Source organism: Crocuta crocuta, unplaced genomic scaffold (assembly GCF_008692635.1).
Source record: "Crocuta crocuta isolate KB4526 unplaced genomic scaffold, BGI_CrCroc_1.0 scaffold273, whole genome shotgun sequence".
In the NCBI taxonomy this organism is placed as follows: Eukaryota; Metazoa; Chordata; class Mammalia; order Carnivora; family Hyaenidae; genus Crocuta; species Crocuta crocuta.
In genome coordinates, this window is record NW_027529425.1 from 5,766,181 (window position 1) to 5,780,252 (window position 14,072).

Consider the following 14,072-nt stretch of genomic DNA (forward strand, 5'->3'; position numbering starts at 1 on the left):
CTGGGAAGGCTGTCATCCGGGAATGTGGCCTCAGGAGATGGGGGCAGAGGGCACGCCGGGCACCCCCATGCCTGGCTCGTGTATCCGGATGGCGACGGGCTCTGCACGGTCAGTGTGATGGGCTGCCCCCCCAACCCCGGTGCCCTCCTGTGTGAACCGGGAGGGAGCTGGCATCTTCCATGGGGCTGAGAGAAGCTGTTGTGGTACAGGCCCCCGAGCCTGATGTCCTGCCAGAGAGAGAGCTCCCCAGCCTCTCGGACCTTGGGGTGGGGAGCCAGGGGGCCATGCTTCTGAGTGCCCACTGTGTGTCAGGCCTCAGTGCCAGAGGAGGCACTGCCCCTGCTAAATTGTTGAGCTCAGCAAGGCCTTTCCAGCACCCTCCTGGGGGAGGTGTGGGTGGACAGACCCAGCACAGAGATGGTAGAAAGAGGGTCCCTTCCTCATTTCGGGGAGCTTCCTGGAGCCAGGCAGACAAACCAGGAGGGGATGAGGTGAACCCTGGAAGCCAGGCTCCAGGCCAGGGGTGAGGTGGGAGTGAGGGGGGCCACCTGGCTTCTGCCTGCCATTGCCTCCAGAGAAGCCTCTGGAAAGTAACTCACCTCCTTGGTACCCAGCTCCGAGCCCCAGAGCCTCTAGTCTGTGACTTGGTGCTGGCTCCTAAATCTGTGCATCAACACACATTGTCTTGAGGACTCCACCCCCTACTCCGAGGAGGGGAAACTGGGACCAGGGCCGGCAGAACCCTAGCAGGCCCCCAGCTGGGGCCCCAAGCCCACCCTTCCCAGCAAAGGGCTTGTCAAAGGGTTGTCCTGACTCATCAGAGTGCTCACAGGCCCCAATCACTGCCTCAGTGGTGCCAGGACCACCCACTCCCATTTGCCAGATGAGAACCTGAGGCAAGATCCAGGGGGCCCTAGTGCCTGGGGTGAGGCTGGGGGGTGGGGGAGGAGCTGCGCCAGGGTCCTGAGGCACCTGGGGCTGTTGGATACAGGCTGGGCCACGGAGACCAGAGAGTAGGACAGGTGGGCGCACCCGGGAAGACCTGTTCCCCGGGCCGCCTCCCTGACGGGGCCTGTCCTCGGCCAGGAGGTTGGGGAAGAGCGGCGTGGGCAGAGGCTGCCACAGGCAGACGGTGTCCGGAAGGCACTGTGCCCCTGCGGGCGGGAGTCACACTGTCCCTCTCTTGGGTGTCCTCCTACAGTGCTTTGATTTGGTTTGTTTTGTTTGTTGTTGTGGGTCTTTTTCGGTTTTCTTTTTTCTTTTTTTTTAAACCACAAGATTGTACTAACTTTATAATTAAAACACAGAACCAGAAGCCTGTTAGTAGCTCCCTTCAGCTGAGCGTGGGAGGCCCCTGGCCTGAGCCCAGCTGTACCTCCACGTGAGAGCCCCTACGGCTCTCTGCACCTTGTTTTCGCCTTTGTGGGGTGGTGTGAGCCTTCCCCAGCCACCCTGGGCCGCTCTGTGGGAACAGGGCCTGGCAGCCACGCCACACCCCTCTCAGTTGATGGCGGGGTCATGTGGGCCTGGGAGGCTGGGAACCTGGACTGTTGGGGCTCTGCCAGCCCTGGTCCCAGTTTTCCCTCCTCTGAGTGTGGCGGGGGGGGGTCCTCAAGACGATGTGTGTTGATGCACGCATTTAAGCTCCAGCACCCAGCTCTCTGTGTTCTGGACTTTTCTGGATTGTGCCCAGTTGTCGGGGGGTGGGGATCAGACGGGAGAGGAGGTGGCACCGTGGGGGTTGGGGACTACTCCAGCCGAGGCCAAGGGAAGTCAGAGCAGAGCGTGGCCTCCAGGGGGACCATCGGCGGAGGGTGGGGAGGGGGCCCAAGGGCTCATTCTGGTTGAAGGGTTCTAGGTAGGGGTGTGGTAGGGTCTCTGAGGGTTTCAGGGAGGGGAGGAGATGTAGGCAGGGTGGAGAAGGGGTGGCAGTGGTCAGGACACGGTAACCGGGGGCAGAGGGGGGCCTTGGTTACGGAAACACAGATGTCCCTTGTGAGCCACGGCCCCGGGGCGGTGCTGTGTTCTGCCCTTTGCCTCTGTCCTGTGAGGAGGGGCTGGGCAGTGCCTGTGGCACCCCCGGTCAACGTCCAGCCTGTGCACGTGAGGGCAGACCTGGAGCGCCTGTAAGACAGTGCCGTCTCACCCCACGGGTGGGGGGGTTGCTGGTTCTGGGACCCTTAAGGTGAGCCCCCTCCGTGGCTGGTCCCCGATCCCCGACGCACCCTGATTCCTGCCTGGAGGCCCCTGGCTGTGGCCTGGATCTGGGGCCTATTCTCTGTGACATGAGTGCCCCTGACCTAAGGGGAGCCCCAGCCTGATGAAGTGGCCCTGGTACAGCCCCCCAGGGCTGCTTCCCTCCTCCCCCCAGCTTGTGAGCAGGAGTGCCCAGGCCCTCCTGCCAGGGCAGGGATGGGAGGCACCCTCAGCCTGAAGGAGCAGTGGAGGGTGCCAGCCCCCAACGCCCACTGCACCCTAGCAGGGCAAGGTTGTGGCCTCAGGGTGTCACCCTGGTCGGCCCCTGAATGGTGCCTCCGTTCTGGGCCTTGTGGGGGGAGGGCAGAGGCCCAGCCTCCCACCAGATCCCAGGGCCCCAGTGTTGCTCTGAAGGGTGGCTGCTATGTGCCTCCCTGGTCAGGCAGGAGGGGGGAGGGCCTCACTTCTGGGGTGTGGCCAGGGATGGTGAGTCTGGTGGGAGACCTTGGAGGTCACCAGGCTCCTGCGAGGGGAGGGTGTGCCATCCTCCACAGCCCGGCAGCCATCCCTGGGTGCCAGGGCCTCTGCAGCCCAGCCTCTCTTCCCAAGGGGGCCCTGCAGCGGGCAGGTGGGCCTTCCCCCCAGCGGCACCCCAGTGTTCAGACATGGGGAGAAAGAGTGTTTCCAGGTCTCTCGGGGTCCTTCCAGTGAGAGCAGCTGAGCGGTGCCCAGTGTCCACACCATAGACCTGATGGCCGTGTGTGGTAGTGGGCCTGCTGTGTGGAACTTGGTAGCCGCCCCATGAGGGCACGTGGTCAGGCCCGGCCTACAGCCCTAACAGGCCACCACTCCCGCCCCAACAAGAGACCTGTGCTGAGGTCCCAGAGGTGCCATGACACCTGTCCTTCCTCCGCATCTTCTCTGAAGCCAGTTTCTTTACCAGTAAAATGGGGTGGGGAGGAGGGGGATGCCGACCTCAGTGCTAGGAGGGGGCCCCAGGAGGCACTCCCAAGATGTGGATGGAGAATTCTGGGCCCTTCAGGCTGCCCCTGGTCCAGTGACTTGCAAAGATGGCCAGGTCCAGATTAGTCTCTGCGCTGAGGGCAAGGGCCACCGCAGGCATAGCCTTCGCCAACACAATCCATCAGCCTCTTCTGGGGAGAGCATTGCCCCCTTTTGCAAAAGAGAAAACCGGGGCTCTGGGAGATGAGGGGCCTTCCTCAGCCGCATGGCCATCAACAGCTGTGCTGGCCCAGCCCAGGAGCCCCTGCCCACCCAGCACCCCCTTACTGGGCTTGGTCAGGGACCCCTGTTCAGACATGGCCATGCCCAGCTGGCCCCTCCGAGTATGGCTTGGGTCCAGAACAGGGTTAAGGGCAGGAGTCGCTCAAGGGTAGGGAGCCTCCATCCCTGGAGCCGGAGGCCGGTTGGGTGGGAGCGAGCCAGGTCCCTGCGTTAAGGTGCAGAACCATGCCGCTACGCCCTTCCAGCGCCGCCTCTGCTCCCACAGGCGCTGCTGCTGCTGGGGGCCGCCGCGCTGGCCTGCCCCCCCCTGGACCTCCTCTTCCTGCTCTTCTACTCCTTCTGGCTCTGCTGCCGGCGGCGCAAGAGCGAGGAGCACCTGGACGCCGACTGCTGCTGCACCGCCTGGTGCGTCATCATCGCCACGCTGGTCTGCAGGTGAGCGCGGGGCGGGGCCAGGCACGGTGGGGGCGGGCCCGATGGAGGCGGGGCCTGGGCAAGGGGCGGGGCCTGGGCGAGGGGCCCGGACGCGCCCTCAAGCTCCCCCTTCCCCGCCCTGCCCCAGCGCCGGCATCGCCGTGGGGTTCTATGGCAACGGGGAGACCAGTGACGGCATCCATCGGGCTACCTATTCGCTCCGCCACGCCAACCGCACAGTGGCGGGCGTCCAGGACCGCGTGAGTGGCTGTCCGATGGGGAGGGGGGTTCCATTCCTGCACCCTGTGTCTGCATATGTGCCCAAGGGACGGGCATGTGTGGGGAACAGGTCCGTGCCCTGGCTCACTGGCCCCACGCCCGGCGCAGGTGTGGGACACCGCGGCCGCGCTGAACCGCACGGCAGAGCCCAGCCTGCAGAACCTGGAGCGGCAGCTGGCCGCGCGCCCAGAGCCCCTGCGTGCCGTCCGGAGGCTACAGGGCCTTCTCGACACGCTACTGGGCTACACCGCTGCCATCCCCTTCTGGAGGAACCCGGCTGTGTCCCTGGAGGCGCTGGCCGAGCAGGTGGATCTCTACGACTGGTACAGGTGCGGCTGGCCCTCTGTTCTGTCCCCCCACCTGGCCCCTACTGCCCGGGTGTCAGTCTCCCTCCATGGGCTAATGGACTTCAGAGCCCAGTGTCTGAGTTTTTGTGGGTGGGAGTTCCCGAGGAGTTCTTTGATCAGAATTGATGCCAGCCCCTATATTCTAGAGCTGCCTGTGGATGCCCCTCTGGGCCCCAGGCTGTCCTCTCACCCCATCCCTGTGTGCCCACAGGTGGCTGGGCTACTTGGGCCTGCTGCTGCTCGACGTGGCCATCTGCCTGCTGGTGCTGGTCGGCCTCATCCGCAGCTCCAAGGGCATTCTGGTTGGGTGAGTCTGTGGGGCAGAGGGCAGAGGGCAGGGGGTTGGTACCTGCAGCACCATCTTCTCTCCCTCACCCTCATCTGTGGGTCTAGCCACAGGCCTGCCCGAGGGTGGGGCTTCCATGGTGGGAGCCCACTCCAACACTTCTCCTGGTGCCCCTGTGGGGGGGCACATCCGCCCTGTCTGCCCTTGGCTCCCTCTGGGTTCCTCCCCCACTGAGCCTGCATATTGTAACCCTTAGACTTGAAGCCCTGTCCAGGTCACCAAGTCATGGGGACACCAGAGAGTCAGGCTGGAGTCTCCTCCATTCCCTACATCCGCAATCTGGGCTCATAGCCCCGCTGTGCCGCTCACTTAGCTGGCCACCTGGGGCAGGTGGCTCTTTGGCCCTGATACTCCCTCTCTTCATCTGAAAGATGAAGACAGTGCTAGCTGTGAGCACCTGTCACTTCCTCACTGAACAATCGAACAGCCGCGTCCTGTGCCCTCTCCGGGCCAGGCACAGGCAGAGACCAGTGAGCACACAGGCCCCTGTAACATGCCTTGTGTCAGAGGTGGCGGTGCTGTGGAGAAGGGGAGAGCAGGTGGTGGGGAGGGCGGGCAGGTGGAGAGGATGGGGAGGTGGGCACGCAGGGAAGGCGGGCAGGCGAGGAGGATGGGGAGGCAGGGAGGACGGGGAAGACGGGCAGGCTAAAGGATGGGCAGGGGGGCAGGACGGGGAGGCAGGCAGGTAGGGAGGAAGGGAGGCAGAAGGACAGGCAGGCAAGGAGGATGGGGAGGATAGGCAGGCGGGGAGGAAGGGCAGGCAGGCATGTGGGGAGGATGGGGAGGCGGGCAGTTAGGGAGGACGGGGAGGCAGAAGGACAGGCAGGCGGGGAGGACGGGCAGGGGGGGAGGACGGGGAGGCAGAAGGACAGGCAGGCGGGGAGGGTGGGGAGGACAGGCATGCGGGGAGGACCAGGAGGCAGGCATGGGGGGAGGACAGGCAGGAGGGGAGGATGAGGAGGCAGGCATGTGGGGAGGATGGGCAGGCCAGTCTGCAGCACACATGCTCCAGGAGGAGCCCTGGCAGGGAGGGGTCTGGACGTCTTACCAGCAGCGCTAGGGCCCAGAGTGGGGTGCGTGAGGAGAGCAGGGAGGCCTGAGTGTATGGACAGCAGGGAATGGGGAGAGAAGGGAGGGTAGGTCTCAGGCAAGGCAGGGCTTGAGCCCCATGGAATCTGGGCTGGGCTAACAGGCCCTTCCTGCCACGCTGTGGAGTGCAGGGTGAAGGCCGACACCCGTTGTCTGCCGGGGGGGGAGGGGAAGCGGGAAGACCTCCCTTCCCAGCCCTACCCTGAGCACCCCCCCAGCCCCTCCCCAGGTGGGAGGGAGATCCGTCCGTGCCTGGCCTTCTGGTGGTTCTGGCCTTAGAGGAGCCGTAGCCCTTCTGTGGACAGAGCTCCTAGAAGCTCCTGGGGGACCTGGCCCTCTGGCTTGCAGCTGCTCTGGCCTGGCAGTGGCTGATTGGCTGTTTTTGCCCTAAGGGTCTGCCTGCTGGGGGTCCTGGCCCTGGTCATCAGCTGGGGCGCACTGGGCTTGGAGTTGGCCGTGTCCGTGGTGAGTGGCAGAGGGGGAGTTGTTGTCCCTGCGTGCTGGGCCTGGGCATGGGGGAGAGGTGGGGCAGGTCGTACTCCTTTCCCCACCCCACCCTGGGATGCCAAGGTTCAGCGAGGAGTGGGGACCTTCCCGTGGGCACACGGCAAATCAGTGCCTCCCCCCCGTCCCTGACTGCCCTTCTGGAGCTAAGAGCGGACCTGGGAGGCAGGCTCTATTCCCGAGAGCTGGAGCTATGGGGGCTTAGTTCAGTCACCCCATCTGCCTGCCCCCACCTGTCCCAGGGCTCCAGTGACTTCTGTGTGGACCCCGACACCTACGTGACCAGGATGGTGGAGGAGCACTCCGTGCTGAGTGGGGGTGAGTCTGCGGCTGGCACCCCAGTGGCTAGGCTGGGGAGACCCAACTGAGCGAGGACAAGCCACCCTTTCCCTCATGGGCCCTTGGTCTTGTGGGGGCAGGACCCACGCACATCAAGAAGCTAGTGAGTGAACAGGAACGCCTGTGAGTGGGGGTGGGGGACTCTGAGAATGAGGACAGGAGCTGTGCCAGGCCAGATGACAGAGGAGGAGTACGAGTGGAGGTAACTGACAAGAGGGGGCAGCAAGTGATGACAGACTACTTCAGAGCAGACAGAGTGGCCTACCAAAGAGGTAGGGAAGGCTGTGCGTTTTGTGCAAAGGCACTGGGGCAGAGACAGACCTGATATGTCTGTAAGGCAGTAAATAGACCAATTGGGAGAGGAGGGGGTGGGGAGGCCAGTAGGGACAGGTTGAGGAAAAGAATTTGGGCTTAATTCTCGGGGTTGCATTGGAGGTGGGAAGCCTGGAAGAGACATGGTCCATGATTCAGTTTCTTTTTCCAGGTTTCTTTGGGCTGTTGGAGCAACAAGGAGGTCAGGCAGGAAGGCAGGGAGGCCATTGCACTCCGACAGGCAGGACACAGGTGCCTTGAGCCAGTGGGGCATGTCCTGAGCTGCTGTCTTTGCAGGGGCCCTGGATGGAGCTGGGGGCAGAGAGCGTGTCTGGGGTGGGGGATCAGCAGCGGTATGCATGCTACCCATCCCAGGAGGCAGGTGCAGGTGCAGCCAGGGCTGGAGGGTGCTGAGCTCAATGGTTTCCCTTGCTGTGTGTGCTGTGTGCCCGTTGGGAGAAGGGTACAGGGACTGTCCCTATGGGACAGGGGTTCTGAGTGGCCTTGAAACACTGGCCTTCACAGGACTGTCTTCCCCTCCTTGCCCGACAAAGCCACAGAGGGGAGCCTGTGGTCAGGTTTTTAGCTTATCTGGTTGAAGGAACCATTTTCATCTAAGCCAGAGGAGCTCCCAGTGGGGGAGGGCGGACGTGCAGAGCTCAGACCCAGCAGGACTGGTGGCGGCTGTTCCCACCACTGTCCCTGGTCCCGGCGCCATCAGCCTGCCGGGTCCTCACTGCTCAGGACTCTTGGGTCATTGGCAAACGTGAGCAGCCCCCAACCTCATGTGAGTGTAGGCTCCCGCCTGTAGGCCGCCTCTCATGGGCCAGGCAGAGCCTGGAGGTGTTCGCTTCTTAAGGTTGGTTGCAGCCCAGGCCCAAGGAGCAAAGGGCAGGACCCCCGTGGGAGGCTGCCCCAGGCCGCGGCCAGCCCTCTGCCTAAGCACTTGCTCCAGGTCCCCACCTCACACTGGGCCCTGGAGGGACCCCAGAAGGGAGGTGCCTGGAATTCCAAAGCCAGGGTCACTGCTTCAGGGAAAGGTCCGGAGAGCCTTGTGGGGGGGGCGAGGGGAGTCCAGGGTTCCTCCATCAGCGGCAGCCAGGCTCAGATCTCTCAGGGTTTCCTGAATCAGAACTGTAAGTGCGTCCCCATCTTCAGATGTGGGACACTGAATCGACCTGTTCTAATGAGGATTAGACAGGTAGGCCACCCAAGTCCTGGGCACTCTGGGCTGCAACGTATGGGCTGTGTCACCTCCTCTTTGGGGCGATGCTCTGGCCTGAGAACTGTCATTCTGCCCAAGTGACCCATGAGCACATGTATCCCCGGGCATCTTCTGACCCCTTGCCCACCTCCGGTGCCCTGTCTGCTGCTCCAGAGGGAGGGGAGGAACGTGGCTGCACCCAAGCGACCCCTGTGCGTGCTGCAGGGACACTGCCCGGGGCAGGGGGCTCTCTGTAGGCCACATCCCCGTCATGTGTGCTCCTGCACACCCGTGTGCTCCAGCACACACAGGCACAGCGTACAGACACATGCACGCACACGTAGACACACACAGGACATGTGGACGGCCAGCCGCACTCGGCCGCCCTGACCTCTCTCTGCAGACATCTTGCAGTACTACCTGGCCTGCTCGCCCCATGCCTCCAACCCCTTCCAGCAGGTGAGTGCTGGGCCCCCTCCTGCCCCTGGGGGTGCCACACGGACTCTGATCCCCGCAGCCCTCCAGCCCCTCTCTCAGATATCATTAGACCCTGGGACCCAAGGAGCAACTGGATGAATGTCACACTGACCTCACCAACTGCCCCCAGGGTTAGCGCCCTGATACCCTCGGTGTACCCTTTTGGGGTGGACTGCTTACTACCCCCCAAATACCTGGGATTCTTTTCATTTCTTGGGTTGCCCTTGGCCACCCTACAGAGCAAAGCCAGTTGCCTTGCGGGAAGGGTCCTGTGCCCACCTCTGGAATGACGGCACAGGTGTCGTCAGGGTGGAGTTTGGAGGGAAGCCCTTCGGCCCACTGCCCATCACTCCACATGACCACATGGCCCTCAGGCGTCCTGAAAACACCATGCTTTTGGTGATCTGGGTCCCCTCTGGGTGCGGGGGCTATCTCCCGAGGAGCCAGCGGGGGATGTCCCACAGTGCCCACAGAGCAGAGTGCCCGAGGGCTGGCACGGGCCTGGGGCACTGTGTGTGGGTGCGGCCCTGGGGTGGGAGAGATGGGCTGCCCCTGCCCCTACTGGGGTCAGCCAGCCTGTCTGTGGAGCAGAAGCTGTCTGGCAGCCACAAGGCACTGGTGGAGATGCAGGACGTTGTGGCCGAGCTGCTGAAGACCGTCCCCCGGGAGTACCCGGCCACCAAGGTGAGTGGACAGTGGGCCACTGGTGAGCTAGACACAGAGCAGCGCCCCCTGCCCAGCCCCTGCTGGAGGTCCGTGCCTCTCTCCCACCCTTCCCTGCGGCCCCTTCCCTTCTTCCCCTGCATCCACCCTTCAGCACCCTGGGGAATTTTGGTAGCCTTTTAGAAGTAGTTCTGTTCTTTACCTTTTTTAAATATATATGTATATATATATGTGTGTGTGTGTGTGTGTGTGTATTTCTTAATGTATACTTTTGAGAGAGAGACAGAGGACAAGCAGGGGAGGGACGGGGGGGGGTGGGGCACAGAATCTGAAGACAGGCTCCAGGCTCTGAGCGAGCTGTCAGCACAGAGCCCAACGTGGGGCTCAACCCACAAACTGTGAGATGATGACCTGAGCTGAAGTAGGACGCTCAACCGACTGAGCCACCCAGGCCCCTCTGTTCTTTATTTTTAAAGAAATCACACTTCGAATGAAAAAAATAAAGAAAATGGGGATAGATGTGGGAACAAAGTTGGGGTGTTCCGGGGATTGGAGGGGTGACGTTCTGGGGCCTGAGCGCTTCACCCCACACATTTGTTACCGTACTGCTGGCAGAGTGCGGACTCCCCGAAGGCAGCGGTCAGCCCAGGGGAGCCCTGCCTGGCCTGTGTGCACCACCGCAGAGGGGAACATGGCTCGCTCTCCACCATTTTTGTGACCAGCTGGATTTTCTGTAATCTCCCAAAATTTAAATTAAAAAAGAGTACACACGTTTGTAAGTTGCTTTCCAGGTCTGGGATCTGCCCCAGAGAGCATCCTCTGGGTATTTTGCAATTGAGTGGATAGGGAGGTATGTCCATGTCCTGGGGCTGGCGGTACAGAACGTGCACAGGGGGCTGAGGCAGTAGAGATTGATGTCCTGACAGTCTGGAGGCTGGAGGTCAAGGTGATCAGGACCAGGGCTTGGGCAGGGCCGCCTCCTCCAAGGCCTCTCATGGCTTCGCACGGTCATTCCTCTGCGCGTGTCTGGGCCCCGACCTCCTCTTACAAGTCGTCAGTCTCAGTGGATGGGGCCCCCCTTGTGACCTCTGCCTATCCCAATTACCTTCTTAAAGGCTCCGCCTCCAAACACAGACACAGTCTGAGGTGTTGAGGGTTAGGCATGCAACGTAGGAATTTGGGGAGAGGAGGACACGATTCAGCCCTTAATAAATAATGAGTTTTGTTATCCTGAAATCCATTTCTGACTCACAGAGTGCTCCTCGAATACATGTTCTAAAAGGCAGTACTGGGAGTGCCTGGGCCGCTCGGTCGGTTGAGCATCCAGCTTCGGCTCAGGTCATGATCTTGTGGTTCCCGAGGTCAAACCCCAGGTCAGGCTCTGCTGATGGCTCGGAGTCTGGAACCTGCTTCCAATTCTGTGTCTCCCTCTCTGTCTGCCCCTCCCCTGCTTACAGGTGCCTGTACACACGCGCTTTCTCTCTCTCAAAAATAAACATTACCAAAAAAAAGGCGGTGCTGGGTCCAGTGGCCAATCTAGAGGAGCCACTGTTGACCCTGAAGTGTGTCTATGAGGTCATCTTTCCATGGAGAAGATGTGGATGGAGGCGCCTGCATACACATATAAACATACATGTGCACACACATTCATTCTCTACAGATCCGGCTTGTTCTATACAAAGGGTTCACACCATGTTTTGTCATTTAAAATACCATGAAAACTCCCTCTCACTGTTCCATAAACTAAGATTTGTAAATCAGGCCCCCATCAGAAGCCATAGGGATATTGGTGGGTCCGCCTTTCCCCACTACACTCACATCCTCAACAGTCCCCCTGAGGCCAGGGCACAGACTGGGGACATCATTTCTAGAAGCCCAAGGTCCTCAAGGCCTATGCCAAGACCATGGGTGTGGGTGGGCAGACACACGGGGGGCTCCCAGGGTGCCTGTGCCCAGCTCAGGTCTGCCCTCTTGGCTGTGGTGCTGACTTGTGTGGTACGTGTCCCCCCAGGACCCCCTGCTCCGTGTCCAGGAGGTACTGAATGGCACAGAAGTGAACCTGCAGCACCTCACTGCCCTGGTGGACTGTCGCAGCCTGCACCTGGTGAGGGCCGGCCTTGGGGGCCTGGGTGCAGGGCACAGGGGGACAGGAGGGCAGAGCTGTGGGGCAGGAGGGAGCAGCTGGGGGGCAGGAGGGAGCAGCTGGGAGGCAGGAGGGAGCAGCTGGAAGGGCAAGGGGAACAGCAGGTAGTTGCTAGAGGGTTAGGGGAACAGATAGGAACAGCTGGAGGAAGGAGGGGCAGCTAGGGGTGTGGGACCTCAAGAGAAGGGGAGCTCACGGGCCTGAAGCCCAGGCTCGAATCAAGGGCGGTCCAGGCCTCTGTGCGCTGGGCTGAGTCTCTGGCACATCTCATCTCACCCTGCCTTCCCTGTCTCTCTCCCGGTCTCCGTGGGCCTCGCCGTCCCCGTGCCGTCTGGCCTCAGGACTACGTGCAGGCCCTGACAGGCTTCTGTTACGACGGCGTTGAGGGCCTCATCTACCTGGCCCTCTTCTCCTTCGTCACAGCCCTCATGTTCAGCTCCATCGTCTGCAGCGTCCCACACACCTGGCAGCAGAAAAGGTGAGGGGCTCGGTGCTTGTAGCAGGCTGTACCCTATGCAGGATGTTTTGGGGATGCGCCTTCTGGACACCCGCACCCCAGTTCCCAGAGACAGGAGCAAGTGCCTCAGCCCCTCACCCTCTGTAAACCTCCACGGTGCTTGGAGGCTGGCGCGTCCAGGGTGAGCCTCCGCACTTCACAGATGGAAAACAGGGTAGAGGAGCTCCCAGCCCAGGTGACATGCGCGGTCTCCTGGCAGCTAGTGCTGGCCCCGCGCACCACGCCCTTGCCTGCCTCTGCCCGGCTGGCCTCGGGATACCTGTCCATCTCCCCACCCCCAGGTGCAGATGTGCAGGGCTTGTGGGTGGAAAGACCAGCCAGTCGGCTGTGGGGACTCGGAGCTTCTGCAAGGGCAGGCCCCAGTGGCCGTGGCCTCTGTGGCCCATTTAGCTGGGTGACCTTATCTTTGAAGTGGGCTTCCTGGGAACCCCCGCCTTAGTCTCCCCAGTCAGTACTAGGTTGAGTGGAGGAGCCAGGTCCACTCCCTGGCTTGGGCCCCACACTTCATCTCCCAGACCCACCACCTCCCTTCCCATTTGGGCTGTGGCTGCTTCTTGATGGCCCAGCTCAGAGGACAAGTAGCTCAGCTTAGATCTCTTCCCTGTGTCTGGATTTCTACTCTCTTGTTTTCTGTGGTGGTCCTGCCAGTGACAGTGTTAGTGATGACAGTGATGATGGCTGTGGTAATGGTGGCGATGATGATAGGGACGATGGCGGTGGTGATGGTGACGGTGGTGGTTGTCATGGTGATGGTGATGACAGATGACAGGTGTTGATGGTGATGGTGACGATGGGGGTGGTGATGACAGGTGTTGGTGATGGTGGTGATGATATTGATGATGGTGATGGTGATGATTGGGGTGTTGGTGGTGGTGGTGGTGATGATAGTATGGTGATGACAGGTATTGGTGATGGTGATAATGGGGGTGGTGGTGACAGGTGTTTATGGTGATGATGGTATTGGTGGTGATGGTGGTGATGGTGATGGTGATGATGCAGGTGGTGATGATGGTGGTGGTGAGGATGGTATGGCGATGACACGTGTTGATGGTGATGGTGATGATGGGGGTGGTGGTGGTAAGGGCACTAGTGGTGATGGTGGCAGTGGTAATAATGGTGGCAGTTATAGGGAAGGGGCTGAAAGAACAGAACAGACCTGGAACCACATTCCAGATCCCGGCTCTGCCTTTGCTTACTGGATGACCACGGGCAAGCCACTTACCACTCTGGGCCTTCATCTCCCTAACTGTAAAATGTGGGTTGTAAAGTTCCCACCTCTTGGGGTCAGATAGGTACTAGATGAACCATTACGCATAAGGGCTTAACCCTGGGCATGGCTGGTAATTGAAACTCGGCCAGTTGCTGCCACTGTCCTGTTCATCTCACTGCAGGAGGCTCAGAGAGGAAGCTGGCTGCTCGCGGTCAGGAGGTGGGCCTGGCTCACCTAGGCCAACACCCGCCAGGCAGTGTCGCCCTAAGTCCAGCCTGGGAACAGGCAGGACCTGCTAAGCCTCGAGTGTGCCAGAGGCCTGGGCACCCTGGGCAGAGTGGATTGGAAGTGCAGCAGAGTGAGAGGGTGGGTTCAGGCCCCAGGGGTACACCCTCCCTGTGGGCTCAGGCCACCCAGAAATGCAGGCAGAGACCTGTAGGGCATAGAGGGGGCACCCCCACATCCAGGTACCCGGCCCTCCTACCCTGCCAGGAGGGATCATGGCCCGTGTTCTCGGAGGCAGACCCCATTCCCTGTACAGGCTGAGGCACAGTGCCCTCGGCACCCCATCTCCCAGAGGAGGAAGCCAGGGTGACTTTCTCACAGTCCCAGAGCCTGAGCCTGCCCAAGCCAGGAATGAACGAGGCGTGTCTGCGTCCGAGCTGACCCCGCACAGGTGTGGCGGCCAGCCCCCTTGGACGGGCCCTGACCCTGTGTGGGTACCCCTCCCTGCAGAGGCCCCGAGGAGGACGGGGAGGAGGAGGCTGCCCCGGGGCCCAGGCAGGCA

At 61.5% G+C, this 14,072-nt stretch overlaps 1 protein-coding gene across 1 annotated transcript in view; it reads left to right on the forward strand.

Moving 5' to 3' along the window:
* The window catches only part of TTYH3 (tweety family member 3), a 28,771-nt gene that overhangs the window by 8,921 nt on the left and 5,778 nt on the right, over positions 1-14,072 (forward strand). Inside the window, exons 2-12 of the mRNA XM_077758847.1 lie at positions 3,707-3,876; positions 4,004-4,115; positions 4,243-4,463; positions 4,693-4,788; positions 6,309-6,381; positions 6,663-6,738; positions 8,679-8,734; positions 9,344-9,436; positions 11,427-11,519; positions 11,900-12,036; positions 14,021-14,069. Of these exons, the coding sequence (XP_077614973.1) occupies positions 3,707-3,876; positions 4,004-4,115; positions 4,243-4,463; positions 4,693-4,788; positions 6,309-6,381; positions 6,663-6,738; positions 8,679-8,734; positions 9,344-9,436; positions 11,427-11,519; positions 11,900-12,036; positions 14,021-14,069 (1,176 nt within the window). The remainder of the gene's footprint in view (positions 1-3,706; positions 3,877-4,003; positions 4,116-4,242; positions 4,464-4,692; positions 4,789-6,308; positions 6,382-6,662; positions 6,739-8,678; positions 8,735-9,343; positions 9,437-11,426; positions 11,520-11,899; positions 12,037-14,020; positions 14,070-14,072) is intronic.